Consider the following 18,946-nt stretch of genomic DNA (forward strand, 5'->3'; position numbering starts at 1 on the left):
GAGGAGGCCGTCCGGGCCGGGCCTGCGCGTGCTCGCGCGCTCCCGCCCCGGCCCTTAGCAGCGCGCGCTCCCGGTGGCCGGGGCGGGCGGCCGGGGCGGGCCAGGACAAGCGGCCCCGCCGCCCCTGCCCTCACTCGCGGCCGGGCAGCCGCGGCAGGGGAGCGCGCCTTTCCCGGGTCGGGGTACATCGCTGCATTCGTCAGAAAGCCTCAGCTGGCCGTCTCGTGCGTGTTCACTGCGATTGAAGGGCCGCTGTGTTGGGGAGGGGGGGGGGCTTCCGCGCTGCCTGCTGCCCTGGAGCTGTGTGGAGCAGCACCCCCCTCAGGCCCCGGCCGGCCCCGGCCCGCGTGGCTGAGGCAGTCTGCTCGGCTTCCGAAGGCATTGGGCTAGTCCGCGGAGGAGACGGCTCTCAAGGGCTCCTGTCCCGACGTCCTGCTGGTTGTATTCTTGGGCCCATGGGTGGCTGCTGAACAGGATGATGGACTGGAAGGGACACTTGGTTGTCTTGCTCTTTCAATGTGCTTAGGATTGCACCCTCAAGTATTTAAATCCTTTCCTTGGCACAGGTTTAACGGCTATAGTGCAGTGGCACAGTGCAGTTGAGTGGTTTATTATTAATTTCATTTCTATACTGACCGGAGCCAAAGCGTTCTAGGTAGTGTTCAACAAAATATTAAAAAACAATAGAATGTAATCAAAACATTAACAATTAAAAATAATTTAAAATAACCTAAAAGAGCATTAAAAGTATTGTTTTTCATGCAAATACCCAAATACATGTCATTTATGGGCTAATTGTGAACATTTTCAGATACTGGAGCAAGTTATACTGTACCTGGACAACAGATATCTTTTAATATGGATATAAATATATGCTACAATCCACTGAAACACTGAAAGTAACAAGGATATTTCCCTGACAGAATATTTTGCTGTATCCACCCTGGAGTTCAGGGAATTCAGTCTTATGCAGGTTTATGCAGAATGGCTAGCTGAGGATGCTGGGAGTTCTAGGAGCTTTTTCCATCTGGGCCTGCACAGGATTGTGCCTTAAGAGTGCTTAGAAAAAGGGAACTTGGGCTTTGACCTCACTGACTTAGAGACCTACCTGTGGGATTTTGTCTGCAGTACTCATTGCACCTTTGCTGCTAAGTGCTGTCAAGTCATCTCTGACTTACGGCAAACCTATGAATGAAAGCCCTTGAAAATTTCCTGTCCATGACAGCTCCATTCAGCTTTCCCAAGTTCAAGGTGGCTGCTTCTTTTACGGATTCAATCCATCTCATACCTGGTCTTCCCTTTCCTCTCTTGCTTTCAACTTTCCCTAACTCCAGGCAGTCTTACCTTCTCATGATGTGCAAAGTATGGCAGCCTCCATTTTGTCATTTTTTTTTCTTCAATTTAGGTGGAAATTAGAGACTGGGAAAAGTCTGTGATAATGCAGAGGACAGTCAGGCATTGCAATCTAAGTTGTAGCTCTCATATACCAGCAAAAATCTGGAGTAACTTTCCTGGTGTAATTGAAAATACATGGTTAAGACCCTGGAAGACTTTTGCAGGGAAGGGGAACAATATATTTGAATTCTTAAGAGACTTATTTTTATTGAAGAGAGCTGGGTGTTTTGTTTTTGCCTTTCTGAGATAAATAATACTCAAAGTATTCAATGAATACTCTTATGTACTGAAATAAGGTTCATCACTTAAACTGGGAGGATGGATAGCCATTACCTATGATTGCAACTCCACCAGCCTGTCTTTTTTAAAACCCACCAATCCCACTATGGACAGGCAGATTAAAAAGGATAAAATTGCTTGCACTGGTGATGACTTAGACACCAGATTTTAGATAGACTTGAGTGGGGTGACAAAGGTGCTATCTGTGCCAGCTTTGTGGGATGTTTCAGTTGCTGTAGCATAAGGATGTGGACTAGGCCCTTGTAACTATAAGGAAGGCTGTTTGTTCTCTTGACCCTGCCTATTAAAGCTAGCTTGGAAGATTAACTGGCTGACGATGCAGTAGGTGGTGAATGCGTCATTATGAGATGGGAGTGATACCAACCATCCTTAAAGCCTCTGGGCTATTGGGTGGTGTGAAAATGAAATAAATAAATAAAGACATAATTGGTGTAGCTGACTCTGAAGAAGGCCATCCTGGACCCAGATATATTGGACAATTATTGCCCACTTGCTAATACACTTTTCTTGGAGAAGGTGCTTAAGAAAATGATTGGAACCCTGCTCTACACTTTCTTGGAGGAAACTGACTTTATAGACCGGTTTTAGTATGGCTTTCAACACTAGGTTTAGGAGTGAATTATTCCTGGTTTCCCTGTTGGATGACCTTATCAGAAAAAGGAGAGCACAATCTATTTCTCTTGCTAGATCTCTGAGACTTTTGATAGTTTATTTAAAAAGATTTTTAGTCAACCTTTAAAAGTTTCTCAGGATGGGTTTATTTATATATGTATAGGCAGCTGAGTAACCTGACAGGGTTGACCATGCCATCCTATTGGAATTGTCCCTTTGACTTGAGGGTGGTACAGTGATTCTTTTCTTACTTGGAGGGCCAGATTGCTTATGGATGTTTCCTTTTCACTAATGCCAGTCTTTGGCATTGTTCTATTCTTAGGGGTGCTTGAAAATGCTCTTAAACACTACCTGAATTCACCTGTTGCAACAGGCAATGATTGGGTTCACACGGCACAACTGGATTCTTGCTTCAGCCTACCAGACAGCTGCATTGTTTGCACAGCAATCTTCTTCCATGATTCCTGCTCCATCCTCCTGCTCTTGCCATGTACCCAGCAGCCCTTGTGAGCCAAATCCATTTCTGCAGTGATCACTACAAGCCTCAGCTGCTTCTTTATGATTGGCCACTGGACTTCTGTGGCAGGTTCTCCCTCTTGCTCCTCCCAATTATACCTGCATCTTTGTAATACTTCCAAGCCACCTCAGCCAGCAAAGGCCATTTCATTAAACAGTCTTGCCACAGTGTCCCTCCACTCCGCTGTTCTCCCTCTGTGCATTCACCATTCCCCATTCAGCACATCACTCAGCCAAACGGTATATACATGCTTTAAATAAATAATAGAAGCAAAGAAAGTGCTGGCACATATTGCTAGGATTTTGTGGGAGGGATGCCTAGATCAGCTGTTACCATTGCTGCTCAATCTATAGAGCTCCATGGTGTTTCCTTACCACCAAGAGTAAAATGGAACTCCTGGGTCCTGACATTCCGAGAAGCTGAAGTATAGAAAGCTTAGAACAAATGGTTGAATCTTGCCTTGATTTTGGTAAACCAAACATACCATGCTGAAATGCCGTAACTGGGTTCTGATGACATGATAGACCATCAACAGTAAAAGTTCACCAGAGCTTCTTGTTCCATGTGAACTTGGCCACTGTTCAGAATGGCTGTGATGCTTGGAACAACAGTGTTACAAATACTTTATGTATGACATCTATGGATTATGTAAATGGTATGAATGTAGAAATGCTTGGAAATGCTGTGCATGTCTGTGGAGCAGGAGAGAGAATGGAAAGGAGTATCTTCAATTGGTGCAAAATAGAGCTGCCAGGTTGCTGACGGGGACGGGGCGTTATGCTCACATGACTCCAATCCTCCGTCAGCTTCACTGGCTGCCCATTGAAGCCCGGGCCCAATTCAAGGTGTTGGTGACGACCTATAAAGCCCTAAATGGCTTGGGTCCGGGCTACCTGAACGAGCGCTTACGTCCATATATGCCCGCCCGCCCCCTGAGATCTGCGGGAGAGGCCCTTCTCCGGGAACCCTCCATGAAAGAAATTAGGAGAGTAAGTACTCGGAGGAGGGCTTTCTCTGTGGTGGCGCCCAACCTATGGAATTCACTCCCCAAAGAGGTCCGCCTGGCACCGTCGTTACTGGTTTTTCGGCGCCAGGTAAAGACCTTTTTATTTAAACATCATTTTAATTGTTAAAATATATGATCTGGCCAGGGCAACTTCTTCTTCCTTCTCTTTTCTCCTCCTATATTATTTATTTACTTACTTTATACTGATAATTTTAATTTTATATTATTATGTTTGTAACTCAATGTATTTTTTGTATTTAATGGTAATTTATTATGTGCTATTGTATTTCAATGTATTTTATTGTGTTGTAAGCCGCCCCGAGGCTTCGGCAAGGGGTGGCATAGAAATGTTATCATCATCATCATCATCATCATCATCATCATCATCTTTGAAACAGCATGGCTGGCTGAAACCTGGAACAAGAGAACTGTGTACAGAAATAATTTCCTGTAAGTTCCACTATATGTCTTATTTGTCACCATTAAGCACTACAATTTCAAGGAATATTTTTTTCAGAAGAAAATCTATTTAGCAATTATAAAAAGTTCATCAAGTTAATTTTTATTGTGCTGCCAAGAGCCAAATTACAAGAAACCATCTTACATTTTAAAAAGTAAACAAGCAATCTGCCAAATTGCAGTGCACTCCAAGTGCCATGTATGCATCTATTTTATTTTTCAGAAAATGATATCTGCATTTCTCTTACAAGAGCACAACAGGAACCAAAGTAAAAGAGTGTAATGGATACAGCACATAGGATAAATAATATCTTCAAAATAATAATAAAATAATAATAAAATAATAAAACATTTTTACACCATGTCCTATATCCTGCTAATATTTTTCAGAATATGGCCTTGATTGTAAAACAAAAGCAAGCATTTACAATATCTGGATAAAGACTGCTTACTCTTATGAAAGGAATGGATGATTTATCTTGACAGGATCTGGGTAATAACTGTATAGTAACATTAGTTTCAGTATTTTCATACCAAGTATAAAATTGCTGGGGAACTTACATTTTTTCTTTTTTTGGAAACAGAATTCACAACAGAAAAAAAAGTTGAGCCTTTATGATACACCTATTTTTTCTCTTTGATGCGAACAGCTAGAACACTTTTTGATATTCTAAAACAAGACATTTGTTAATCTTCAGATTAATAAATTAGGTCATATAATAAATTAGGTTTTTCAGTTTTAAAGTTCAGTAACCTCTGACCAAGTATTTACAACAATACTTGAGAGTTCCTTTACAAAAAATACATTTTCTTTTCACATTAAGCATACTGGGTATCTGTGTCTTATGATAAGCAATTGTAAAAGAAAGAGGCAACACACAAATGGGCAGTTAGTATAAAAGTGCCAAGACCTGTTTGGAAAAAGGTAATGTGTGATACAGATTAAGTCTTGAGTCAAGCTGCAACAAACCTCCAGCTAGTTGTATTCCAGTAGTTGTTTAAAACAACTGTTCTCAAATATTTCCATGTGCAGATGCTATTATTTCTGTTGAACTGATTAGTGCTGCCTGTATGTTATCAGTGTATCTAGCCAATGCATTGAATTAACAGCCTTTTTAAGGCCATGCAGGAAAAGAAAAAAAGAAAACACACCCTGAAATGTAGCAAGTAGCAATACTTACTGCTAATTGTGCACACAGCGTACACATCCGCAAACACACATGCACAAACACACTCCTCTCATACACGCTGGCATACTCACACTTTCAAATCAAATAAAACTAGGTAGAATGAGATACTCTCATCTCGTCTTTCCTACTCACAAATTATTGAGCAATAATATGGAATGCCTGTGTTTCTATTTTGGGTAAAATCTCAGTTAAAAATACATTCAACAGGGAAAAATACAAAATTATACTGATATATACTGTATATATAAATACCATATATATACTGTATATATACATATATACACATATAGTGTGTATATATGCGTATATGTATATATACACATACATATGTACATATACACACACACATACACACACAAAACATACAAATGCTTTATTTTAAGCTTAACTATATTTACATAAATATTTCTATAAAGCTAAAGTTTTAAAGAAGCATGATCTCCTTTCTTTCTGAGCTTCCAAAAGGTGCTTGAGTAATATACAATTAAAATTAAGCAGCTTCCTAGCATGGAAGTTGCTTCTAGTCTGCATAATCAGTAACAGGAAAAAAAAATCTTAACATGATTAAAACTAATCTGAGCAAGATCTTCATCCAGCAAAATCTTTTATTTTCCTCTAATGAAAAATTTGAGCCTGAAACCACCTGAAATTGGTACACAATGATTAAAAAAATAAGCACACGCACACGCACACACACAAGTTCTGGAATCTGATGGTGTTTTAAACTTTTCCTTCCTTTCTCTCGCTCGCTCTCTTCAATACTGTTAACAAATATCCAGTGCTGATATCAGGAATTATACAGGCCTTAGCCATTTGCTAACTTCCAAAGTTTGGACAATCAGCATCAAAGGGAAAAACAAAAAGCAGCACAAGGTATAATTGTACACATCTTCGATAAATTTGCCCTTTGCATTTCTGCTTTAATGTTTTCCTTGCTGTGTCATTAGCTATTGCAGCTTCTGATCAGGTAGAAAAACATACTTGCAGGTATATGGCACCTATGATGTTACAGGATTTCTCTTAGAAGTACATTTTGTAGCACAGCTGAAAAAAAACTGGACTTCATCATTTGAATTCAGATAGTGTATGCTTTTACTTCACTTCAATAAATGCAATTTTGGAGTGACAGGAAAAAGCTACGTTCTAAAAAAATTTTGTCTCCAAGTTATGCTGACCAGCTTTTCTTCTCTGAGGGTTCCTGTTATAACCTCTCATGTTCAATCCCAATATTCCCTTCCAAAACAATCTCTATTACTATGTTACAAGCAAAAATCCTAACAAGTTTTAAAACTTTGGTTCCAAGAAAACACTTGGTCAGTTATCGCAAGGAGAAGTGGGAATGCTTGTTCTGGCACATTGCAGGAGTTGGAGCCCATCCCAGTAAGATCTTAGAGCTGTACATGAAGTCACAAATCCAATACAATCCACTAAGCAAGTGCACAATTTTAGTTTTAATAGCAGACTCAGTCTTTGTTTCTTCTTAACTTCTTGGTAAAGGTGCAACATCTCACACTGTCTGATAGAAATTATCTGCCTGTAAGTTGTTCTGTTTTTGCATGCTGTAGAATCCACTGTATCTTGAGTCTGGGTCAGCAATTCTGAGCATCCTCTGAGAACTGTCCACCTGAACCATAGTACCTTTCTTGCAATCCACATATACCAGCTGATTGTTTAGGCAGGAAGGCTGTTTGAAAACAAAAGGCACAATACAGAATGTCAGTTACATGTAAGCACGAAGCTCTACATAGAACATAATTTTATTTCGAATAAGTGTGCATGCATGCCTATGTGGTGTGTGTACATACAGCACATACACACACTTTATTATAAAATGGCCTTCCTCACTGAAAAGAGCAAGGAATATGCTATATTATGCACATTTTTTTAAAAAAATCAGCCATTCTTAGGTGAACACCATATCATCATCATCGTTGTCATCATGGTTCACAAGCCAGGAGCAGAAACAGATATCATGCCATTCATGTAGTATGCAGTTAGAAGAGCTATCCAAAACATGAAGCGGCATTTGGCACTTTGTATACTATCATACTTGCTAAAGCACAAGCTTTCTTCGGAGATCACTTCAAATATAAGAACTACCCGGCTCTCTGCTGGAGCTAATGTACCAAGCTACGCTGAGGAAAGTTTGGGTTCATCTTGCCCAATTTAGTTTTCCATTATTTCAGCTTGTTCAAGAAGATAGATTTGCAGCATCTATGCCCACTACATCCATCTATCCATCCAGAATAGTTTTTGGCAAGAACCTTCCCAACATGAAGTACAACAAGAAACACAACATAAAACCTGATGTAATATTAAAAACAATAAAACACAAAAAGAGTAAGAACACAATAAAAAGAGAAACAGCAGCAAACATATCTGGGAAAGGTAGAGTAAAATATATTTTCAGGGCCGCCTTAAAAACCTGTAATGGTGGGGGTTGGACACCCAATGGAAAATTGTTCCAGAGTGATTGGGTGAATATAGAAAAGACCCTCTCTTGTGAGGTTGCCCATCTAGTTGCTCTCACAGATAAGCAAATGAGAAAGGCCTCTTTTATTGAACTTCAAGTACAGGCAGGCTGATATGGGTTGAATGCAGACCTTCAAGGAACTTGGTCCCAGCTTTATAATACCAGCTTACACAGAATCTTCCATGTCACAACAGAGGAAGCCCACGTGGCTCCACAAAGACTGACAGCCTGAAAGGAAAAAGAACATGTACTGGAAGTGGAAGCAGGGCCAGGCCACAAAGGAAGAGTACAAACAAATGGCAAGGAATTGCAGGGACAGCATCAGGAAGGCTAAAGCAGGAAATGAATTGAGAACAACAAGGGATACTGAGAACAACAAGAAAGCCTTCTTCAGATACATTCAAAACAAAAGACATGTGAAAGAGAAGGGTGTCCAGCTACTTAATGTGGATGGCAGAGTGATAACCAAAGACAAGGAAAAGACAGAAGTGCTCAAATCCTGCTTTGCCTCAGTTTTCTCCCACAAGAAAATCTACAACCAAGAGGAAGTACAAGCTGTAGATGGGAGATGGCAGCCCAAGATTGACAGACAAATGGTCAAGGAATACCTAGATGGAATAAACGTGTTCAAATCTCCAAGGCCCAATGAACTCCATAAAAGAGCTAGCAGAGGAACTCCGAGAACCACTGGCTATTATTTTCAATAAATCCTGGAAAACAGACTGGAGATGGGCTAATGTCCAGATGACTGGAGAAGGGCTAACATCATTCCTATCTTCAAATAGGGGAAAAAAGATGAAAGTGGGAACTATAAACCAGTTAGTCTGACATCAATCCCTGGAAAAATTCTGCAGAAAATTATTTAAAAATCCACCTGCAAGCATCTTGAAGAAAATGCGGTGATTAATAGAAGCTAACATGAATTGATCAAAAATCCTGTCAGACTAATTTAATCTCATTTTTTGACTGGGTAATCTCCCAAACGGACAGAGGGAACACTGTGGAAACCTGTAGCAAACCTTTCAACATAGCGTCCTACAACATTCTGATAAGCAAATTTGCAAAAATTGGACTAGACAGAAAAACAATTAGGTGGATCCAAAATTGGCTGCTAAAGTGTACACAAAGAATGGTCATCAATGGCACCTTCTCAAACTGGAAGGAGGTAACTAGTGGGGTGCCACAGCTTCAGTCCTGGGTCCAGTGCTCTTCAACATTTTTATTAATGGTTTAGATGAGCAATTACAAGAAAAGATAATCAAACTGAAGAAACCTCTTTGCAAAATGTCTGGGATACAGCCAAAGTCTATGTCAGGGGGCTGATAATAACATATTCAGCAAAAATAAACAAAAGGAGAAAACAAGAATGAGCTAAAATAGTAGAGCAAATGATGAAATGTGAACAAGAATTACAGGAAGATCCATCCAAAAAAGACCTTAAGGTACAAATGAATATTCTAAAACATAAACTGAACCTCCTGGATACAAACGAACTCACTAGGCAAATGAAATTGACCAAACAGAACTTCTTTGAAAATGCTAATAAACCAGGGAGATGGTTAGCCTATAAAGTAAAGAAAGAAAGAGAGAAGAGACTAAAAAGTAAATTGAAGGATGGAAAAGGATGACTGCAAGTACAAAGTATACATATCAAGAAAATAGCGGAAGATTTCTTTACAAAGCTATACCAGAATGATGAGATTTCAACTGAGAAAGTAAAAGAATATATCCGAAAGGGAGACCTGCCAAAGTTACCGGAGAAATACCAAAAAGTATTGGATCAAGAAGTAACAATCACAGAAGTAATATAGGCAATTTAGAGTCAAATCAATGACAAAACTCCTGGCCCGGATGGGCTACTAGCAGAGTTTTATAAATCCTTTGAAGGAATGTTTGCTGCGCTTCTTAAGGATATATGTAATGCTGCATTGTTAAATGCTAAAATACCAAATACTTGGACAGAGGCAAATATTACATTAATACCAAAAGAAGACACGGACTTGATGCAGAGTCAAAATTACAGACCTATATCACTATTAAATGTGGATTACAAAATTTTTGCCTCCATAATGGCAGAAAGATTGAAGAAGTATCTAACAGACTTTATTCACTCAGATCAAAATGGTTTCTTACCTAAAAGACAAATGAGGAATAACATGAGAACTATCCTGGACATCTTAAGAGTATTATGAGATACATATGGAAAAACCAATGGCACTATTATTCATGGACGCACAGAAGGTTTTTGACAATGTTAATTGGCAATTTATGAAGCAACAGCTAGTGCAAATGGAGTTTGGTGAAAAGTTCATTAATGCAATATCAAGCATCTATCAAAAGCAGTCTGCTAGGATTATAATCAATGGGGAATTTACAAATGTTATAGATATACAAAAGGGTACAAGACAAGGATGCCCGCTATCACCACTGTTGTTTATATTGATCTTAGAAGTGTTAAACAGAAATATCAGGGACGATATGGACATTAAATGTACTAGAATCAGAGATGAAAGCTATAAACTGCAAGCATTTGCAGATGATCTAGTTTTCATAATTGAGGAACCCTTAGTAACAATGCCTAAACTCCTACAAAGGATTGAAGTGTATGGCAAGGTTATGGGGATGAAAATAAATAGAGAAAAGACAAAACTGTTAGTAAAAAAATCTCACACAGGAGCAGAGAAAAACTCTGGTGGAACAAGTAGACTTTCAGATTGTTAAAAAGGTTAAATATTTGGGAATTTATCATACAGCTAAGTGTACCACTCTGAAAGAAGACAATTATGATAAATTATTTAAGGATATTAAGAGTGATTTGGAAAAATGGGCTAATTTGCAATTATCTTTGCTGGGAAGAATAGCACTAGTTAAAATGAACATATTACCAAAGCTTTTGTTTCCATTCCAAATGATTCCCATAAAAATTGATAGAAAATTTTTTGATGATTTAAATTGTCAAATCTCGAGATTTATATGGAGAAAGAAGAAACCAAGGATTAAACTAAAAATATTTCAGGAGGCTAAAGTAAATGGGGGCTTTGGTCTCCCTGATTGGATGCTGTATTATCAAGCTTCTGTTTTAATGTGGCTAAAAGAATGGATAACTTTAAGAAATAAGAGAATCTTGTATCTTGAAGGGCATGATGTGCAAATGGGTTGGCATGCTTATACGTAGTATGAAAAGGCTAAGGTACACGGCTCTTTCTTATGTCACTATATTAGAAAATCATTAATGTCAGTGTGGGAAAAGTTAAAGACAAAATTGTATAATAAATTACTAAGATGGCTTTCATCTATGGAAGCTCTTGTATATCCAAATGCATTGAACTTTGAAGGGATCATAAGATATGATGACATTTTGGATAATGATGGAGGATTGAAATCGAATCAAGAAATACAAGAACAAGGATCTAATATTTCTTGGTGGCATAAGGTGCAGATACAATCGAGATATGCTAAAGACTATAAAATGTGGGGCTTTTATAAAGATTTAATAGCATTTGATCAGGTGATGCTTAAATCAGATGAGAAAATGATTAATAGACTATATAATTTCTTACTAGATAGGATAATGGAAGATGAACAGGTTAAGGAAACTATGATAACGTGGGCACAAAACTTTGGATATAATATTGAATTAGAAAAATGGCAAAAGCTATGGATGAGAAATATTAAGGTAACATTAGCAACTTCATATAAAGAAAACCTGTATAAAATGTTTTATAGATGGTATCTGTTGCCAAATAGATTAGCTAAGATGTTTCCAAATATGTCAAACGGATGTTGGAAATGTAAACATAAATTGGGTACTTTCTATCATATGTGGTGGACTTGCGATAATGCGAAAAACTATTGGATTAAAATACATAAATGGCTGGAGGAAATATTACAAAAATCCTTAGCTTTTAAACCTGAAGTTTTTTTTATTAGGCATTATACCTGTTGATATTAGTAAACAAGAAATGTACTTGATTTTACATGTAATTACTGCGGCGAGGATTGCATTTGCTCAACACTGGAAAAGTGAAGAACCACCCACCGATGAACTGATTCTAAAAAAGATCTTGGACTGTGCAGAAATGGATAGATTGACTTTGTCAATGAAGGAGAAAGAAGATACTGATTTCTATCAAACTTGGAACTCTTTTTATTATTGGCTAGAGAAACGGGACTTCATATAGATTTAAATATGTTTTTAAGTTATCATAAATAGAAAAAAATGTGGGGGCTGACCCAGCACATCCAATGTTTCTGATGATTGATGTTGTTTTTAGTTTTCCTTTGTTTTAGGGTTATTTTGAATAAAACTTACTATAAAAAAACCAAGAAAAGATAATCAAATTTGCAGACGATACAAAACTGGGTGGAATATTGAACACCCTAGAAGACTGAATGAAGATACAGTGCAATCTTGATAAACTTGAACACTGGGCTGAAAGCAACAGAATGAGATTCAGTAAGGACAAGTGCAAGTCCTCAACCTAGGAAAAAGAAGCCAAAAGCATCAATACAAGATGGGTAATAAGTGGCTCAACAGAACTGAAAAATAAGAAGACTTCAGAGTAATTGTGGACAACAGGCGAAATATGAGCCAATAATGCAATGCAGCTGCCAAATATTATTTTGTCACAAGAAGTCGTAGCTCCCCTACACCCCTTACTAGTCAGACCCCACCTGGAATACAGAGTCCAGTTCTAGGCACCAAGATTTAAGAAAGATGCAATAAAAATAGAAAGGGTCTAGAGGAGGGCAACAAAAATGATCCAGGGTTTGGACACACTGCCCTATACTCAGAGGAGAGACTGAAAGAACTGGGCATGTTCAGCCTTGAGAAGAGATGACTAAGGGAGGACATGATATCCCTCTATAAGTACCTCAAAGGCTCTCAGAAAGAGGAAGGTCAAGATCTCTTCTTGCTGATACCAGAGTGTAGGACATGGAATAATCAAGTCAAGTTGTGACAACCCAAGTTCAGGCTAGATATGAGGAAATGTTTCCTCACTGTCAGAGCAACATGACAGCGGAACCAGTTGTCTAGAGAGATTGTGGGCTCTCCCACACTAGGTACATTCAAAAAGAAACTGGACAGCCATCTGAGTGGGATGATATAACATGGTCTCCTGCAACAGCAGGGGTTTGGACCCAATGACCTTTATTGGCCCTTCCAACTCTACTATTCTATGATATACAAATGTATAGAAAGAAGCTGTGGCAGCTTGGAATAAGTAGCAGAAGTGGGCAGAACTGTAGGAAGAGGATCTTGGAAGAATCACTAACTTATTTCCATCTTCTGGAAATCAGAGGGTCGGTAATAAACACTGACCTGGATGCTGCCTCCCTGTTCAGCATTTCTGTTTTCATTTCTGCTTTTAGTAAACATGACAATTCTTGATCAATTCATTGTGAGTGCAAACCCACCAGAACTCTGGATTGTCGAAGGGGAAACAATGCAGAATTTTAACCCATTATTTGTTGTTGGGTTAAAACTCTGCATTGTTTCCTGCTCAACAACCCAGATGAGCAACCCAGGAATGGCCAGTTACAAAGTAGAATGAAGTGGAAGGAGCAAGGGGAAGATAATATGCTTACTTTCTCTTTCATGGTCCCAATGATGGCTTGTTTAATCCCTAGTTGGTTGTGATGTGCAAACCAGGTTACTTTATGTGGTAAGTTTGTGGATCAGGTTTCCACTGGTATTTGTAAGGCAAAGTCTGAACGGATGACCTGCTTCCTCAAATACTGAGGCAGGCTGGGAGATCCTGTATTCACCATGCCTTGGAGAATACATTGACTTGGATGCAATCCTATGCTTGCTTTAACAGAAAAACAGCCTACAAGTTGTAGCATTTTTCCCTGTCTAAATAAGCCCAGGATAATACCATTAGAAATACAGCTGCTTTTGGGATTGCAAATTCTATTTTGCCAATCTCATAATGGATAGACATGTCTTACATAATTTTTTCTAATCCTTTAAGAACCTCATATAAGCTAGCAGGCCTTAATGCAACTTGCAGTAAGTTCATTATGTGCTGTTTGAGATACTTTATTTCTTTTGGCTCCCCTGAACCTCCTGTCATCAGACAGAGTACTAGCAGAGCATATTTGCAGGATTAACTCTCATGTTCAGTCCTCAGGATCTCTAGCTAACAAAACAGGCAGGTAATGTGGATGTCCCTGGAGAGCCACTTCCATTTGCACATGGTGGGCATGTTGTGAGCAGAGCCGGTTAGAGCTGGGGGTCAGACTAGATGGCCTGGGAGGCCCCTTCTGACTCGCTCTGTTTCTATGTTTCTATTTGGAGTAGGTAATCCTGGGCTAAAAGGATAAGTATTATGATCTAACAGAAGACAGCTTCCCATGCTCATATGATTTAGATGAGTGCAAGCAGCCACATTTGAGACCCTAAATCTTTAGGGGACCCACCCCTGAACTATTTTTAATTAGATACCATACAATCTGGGGTTTAATTCACAGGGAGCAGATAGCAAAAATTGGTATTGGAATCCCCCATGTCCGGAATTTTTTGCCATCTGTATTCAATTATATTTTTAACTGTCTTAACTAGTTCAAGAAATAATGGTACTGCTTATACAAGTGTCACTGCACAACAGAAGAAAAATGGCCTAATACATACATAAACCAGTTTAGTACTTTACCTTTGCTGGAGCTCTGTAGCAGGATACTGGTATCCACTGCTTTTTCTGATTGACAAGTAGAAGTGCTATTATAAGAACTAGGGCGGTCATGATAGGCACAGTCACCCAGGCAAGAGAACTAAGAGATGCCTCTCTGCTTGGCTGAGATCCTCTGGTTTCTCTATAATCCCCTTGAAGGTGACCCATATCTGAAAAGTGAGAATAAGTAGGTTAGCAGCAAGCAACTAAATAATATCTCTAACTGAGTAGCAGAATGAGGTTCCAGTATTCTGCAACTTTTTAGGTTCAGTTCCAAAACAGGGTCAGATTCAGTACTGCTAATCTACTAATTGAATTGAACCTGCTAGTACGGGGGGACTCCAGGGTGGTGCCTGTGGACAAGAGTGTGTCTATGGCTGCTGCCTTTGACACCCACCAGGTTCTCTATTTCTCCTGATTTGATTTCATTTTAAAAGATACTTTAATTTTATCAAATTTAATTTGATTTTTAACTGCCAGACTGGCAAACGGAAAAAAGAAGCACTGGCCTCTAGCACTGTCTTTATTTCCAAGAATATCGCATCCTCATACGAGTCCCAGAGGCATTCTTGGGAAATAAAAATGGTGTGTGGTTGCAGCACAACATGCCTGGCTGGCCACTGAGAAAAAGGAAAAAAAGCTGGGTGGTTGTGGGAAGTGTCCTGGGAGGGTGGGGGCCAGAAGGATGCTTTTCTTGGGCCATGTGTATGTGTTGTGTGTGTGTGATCACCTTTTTTTGCCTTTCTTGAAAGCAGTACTTTGCCATACTTGCAGGGGAGGGGGTGGTTAAATATGAGATTTGGCACATTTGGAGCTCAGATTTTACACAGAATCTTCTCAAACTCATCATTTTACCTTCTGTGAAATGAGAGTTAGAACAGGAGAGCCAGCACTATGTCTGGATTCAACCTAACAGATTTGACTTATTTTCTTACAGTAATTTGTATGAAATAGCAATAACAGGTTTTCTGCTTTTGCAAGGATAACTTTTGATTGATTGATCTATCACTAATATTTTGACTGTAAACAGAACAAGCATTTCTTTCTTCATTGTTAATAATAGGTATTTATTTTGTTCTTTGACTATATATTTCTCATGGCTTGTCTTATTTTTAAAGTTTTCTGTAAGAGGCACCTAAGTAAACAGCCTAGATTGACCATTTGGTGGTTGTTTCATGGACATAACTTCCTCTGCCTGTTGTTGTTAGTCTTGAAGTTCTGCCCGACCCATTGTGACAACATTCCTCCAGGCCTTCTGGTCCTCCACCATCTCCCGGAGTCCACTTAAGCTCACACCAACTGCTTCAGTGACTCCATCTAGCCACCTCATTCTCTGCCATCTCCTTCTTCTTTTGCCATCTATGCTATCCATATATTCCTTCTAGGCAGAAATCCATTCATCTACTCTCATACTCTTGACTGAGTTACACACACACACACACACACACACACACACACACACACACACCTACCTCCCACAGAAGATAACATGTACACACGTCTTTCACAGTAACACATGTACCTTCACAGAAGGCACAGACATACAAATCCCAGTCACAGAGGCAGAGTAGAGATGTGACTGAAAAGGTGTGACTGCCAATGCTCATAAAGGTCACTGAAACTTACCCATCACTTTTCATTCATATGGGAACAAATGATACCACCAAATCACAACAGACTTTGAAGCTTTGCGATGGAAACTCAAGAACTCTAGGACCTAGATAGTTTTCTCATCCATCCTTCTAGTAGAGGGAAGAGAAATATCAAGGGAAAGAAAAGTACTCTGGTTGAATGCCTGGCCATGAAGGTGGTACCAGCATGAGAAGTTAGGATTCTGGGACTGCAGGAAGATGGACTGCCGGCAAGAAATGGTTGCCAGCAATTGGGAAGAATGTGTTCGGCCACAGTATGAAGAAATTCACTAGGAAGGCTGATGAAAACTGAATCCTGCAGGGAATAGTCAAGCAAACTGAGAAGTAACAATGGACAAAGGCTTATGCACCACAATGGTAAGAGCAACACAAATAGTGCCCAAAAGTGTAGGAAGACAACTAGACTGTAAAGCACATGGTCTTCACTGTTTATATACTAATGCTATTAATGCTCCGGAGCTGACAGAAGAACTCTCAGAACCATTATCTATTTTTCTTTCAGAAATCATGGAGGACGGGGAAGTGCCAGATGTCTGTCCGTACCTTTAAAAAGGGAAAAAGAAGAAACCTGGGAACTACAGATGAATCAGTCTAATAGCAGTTCATAGGAGAATTCTGATACAGATTATAAACCAGTCAACACCGTGAAAATAATGCAGTGATTAGTGGAAGCCAACACATATTTGTCAAGAACATTTCCTGCCAGACTAATTTGATCTCATTTTTTGATTGGGTAACCTCTCCAGCAGACAATTCTTTACTTCAGCAAAGTTTTTAATGAATTGTCCCATGATATCCTGATTAACCAAATAGCTAAAATTGGACAGAGGTGCTGTTGGTGGATGGTCCGTCTGCCCAGAGGGTGGACCTTCAACCAGTCCTGGATGGGGTCATACTGCCCCTGGAGGACAGGGTTCATAGCTTGGGTGTGCTACTAGACCTGAAATTGTCACTTGATTCTCAGGTAGACTTGGTGGCCAGGAGTGCCTTCTTTCAGCTGCAATTAATTTAACAACTGTGGCCCTACCTAGCCACAGTCACCCATGCTCTGGTAACCTCTCAAGTGGACTATTGTAATGCACTCTATGTGGGGCTTCCCTTGAAGATTCTCTGGAAAATTCACCTGGTATAGAACAGGATGATGCCACTGCTGGTACAAGCAGGAATGCACACCCATGTAGCTCCAATATTCTATCATCTTCATTGGTTACCAGTTCAGCTCCAGGCCCAATGTAAGGTGCTTCTTTTAAACATATCAAGCCCTAAACAGCTTGAGACCAGGGTACCTGACAGATGACCTGCTCCCATATGTGCCTATCTAGCCCCTAAGATCTGTTTTGGAGGCCCTTCTGAAAGAGCTATTCGAGGAGGAGGTAAGGAGGATGGCTAATAGAAGAGGGGCCTTCTTTGTAGTTGCACTCCACCTATGGAACAGCCTCCCAGAAGCAGTTCACCTGGCCCTTGCTACAATCTTTTTGGCACCAGGCAAATACAGCTTTATTCTCTAGGCATTTTTATACTTGATTGTATTCTGCTAATTTTGTTTAATATGTACAGTTTTAAATTATTGATATTAGCTATGTACTGTCTTCTTTTATTGTCTTTTGCTCATTGTATTTTAATTGTTGCTTTTATTGTTATTATATAATTTAATGATTGTGCTCCACTTAGAAGACTCTTGGGCAGATTAGTGGAAAATAAATCTTAAAATATGAAAATAAAATGTGGATTCACAGTTGGCTACAGAATCTGACTCAAACTGCTTATCAGTGGCACCATTTCTATCTGGGGACTGTTAACGAGGGTTCAGTCCTGGGACCAAAGCTTTTAAACATTTTGATGAATGGATTGGGAGATGGCATGCAGGGGATGCTTATCAAATTTGCAGATGTCACAAAATTGTGTGAGATAACTAATACCCTAGAAGACAGAAACAAAATCAAAGTGATTTTGGTAAGAGTGATCAGATCTAAAATCAACAGAATGACATTTAACAGGGACAAATACTAAGTTTTGCACCTATGAAAATGAAGCCAAATGCATCATTGCAAGATGGGAGATACTTGGTTCAACAATATTACAAGTGAGATGAATCTTGGAATTGCTGTAGATGACAAGTTGAAACTGAATCAACAATAAGTTGATGCAAAAAGTGATGCAATTATTTTAGACTGCATCATTTCCAAATCACACGAAGTACAAGTTCATCTCTACTCAGCACTAGTTAGGCCTCTCCAGTTTGGGGCACCAAGAAGAAAACTGGAAAAGGTTCAGAGAAGAGCTACAGAGATGTTGAGGAGATTGGAAACAAATCTTTATGAGAGACTGAAATTGGGTATTTTTTGCCCAATTAAGATAGGATTCTTCATGTTCTTAAAAGGTTGTCACACAGGGGAGGGCTAGACAGTTTACCTTCTTGATCATTCCAGAATGCAGGATATGCAATAACCATGGCCAGATTCCAGCTGAACATTAGAAAAACTTCCTGATTCCTAGAGGAATATGACAATGCAACCAATTTCCTAGAGAGATCACGAGCTCTTCCACACTGCAGGCATTCAAGATGCAGCTGGACAGCCATCTGTTAGAGATGTTTTAACTTGGGAGTCCTGAACTCAGGGATGTATGATTCTATGACATACATCCCAGTCACTCTCCCATAAGACAC

At 39.4% G+C, this 18,946-nt stretch overlaps 1 protein-coding gene across 3 annotated transcripts in view; it reads right to left on the reverse strand.

The window, feature by feature from the left end:
• Window positions 1-4,371: 4,371 nt before the first annotated feature.
• Window positions 4,372-18,946, reverse strand: part of CRIM1 (cysteine rich transmembrane BMP regulator 1) — a 196,640-nt gene continuing 182,065 nt past the window's right edge. For all 3 annotated transcript variants that reach the window (XM_044455985.1, XM_044455904.1, XM_044456066.1), the window contains 2 exons: window positions 14,609-14,796; window positions 4,372-7,163 (listed from right to left, as the gene is read on the reverse strand). In XM_044455985.1, the coding sequence (XP_044311920.1) occupies window positions 6,987-7,163; window positions 14,609-14,796 (365 nt within the window). In that variant the 3' untranslated portion in view covers window positions 4,372-6,986. The remainder of the gene's footprint in view (window positions 7,164-14,608; window positions 14,797-18,946) is intronic.

The sequence above is a fragment of the Varanus komodoensis genome, unplaced genomic scaffold (assembly GCF_004798865.1).
Source record: "Varanus komodoensis strain SLA01 unplaced genomic scaffold, ASM479886v1 scaffold1, whole genome shotgun sequence".
Taxonomy (NCBI): Eukaryota; Metazoa; Chordata; class Lepidosauria; order Squamata; family Varanidae; genus Varanus; species Varanus komodoensis.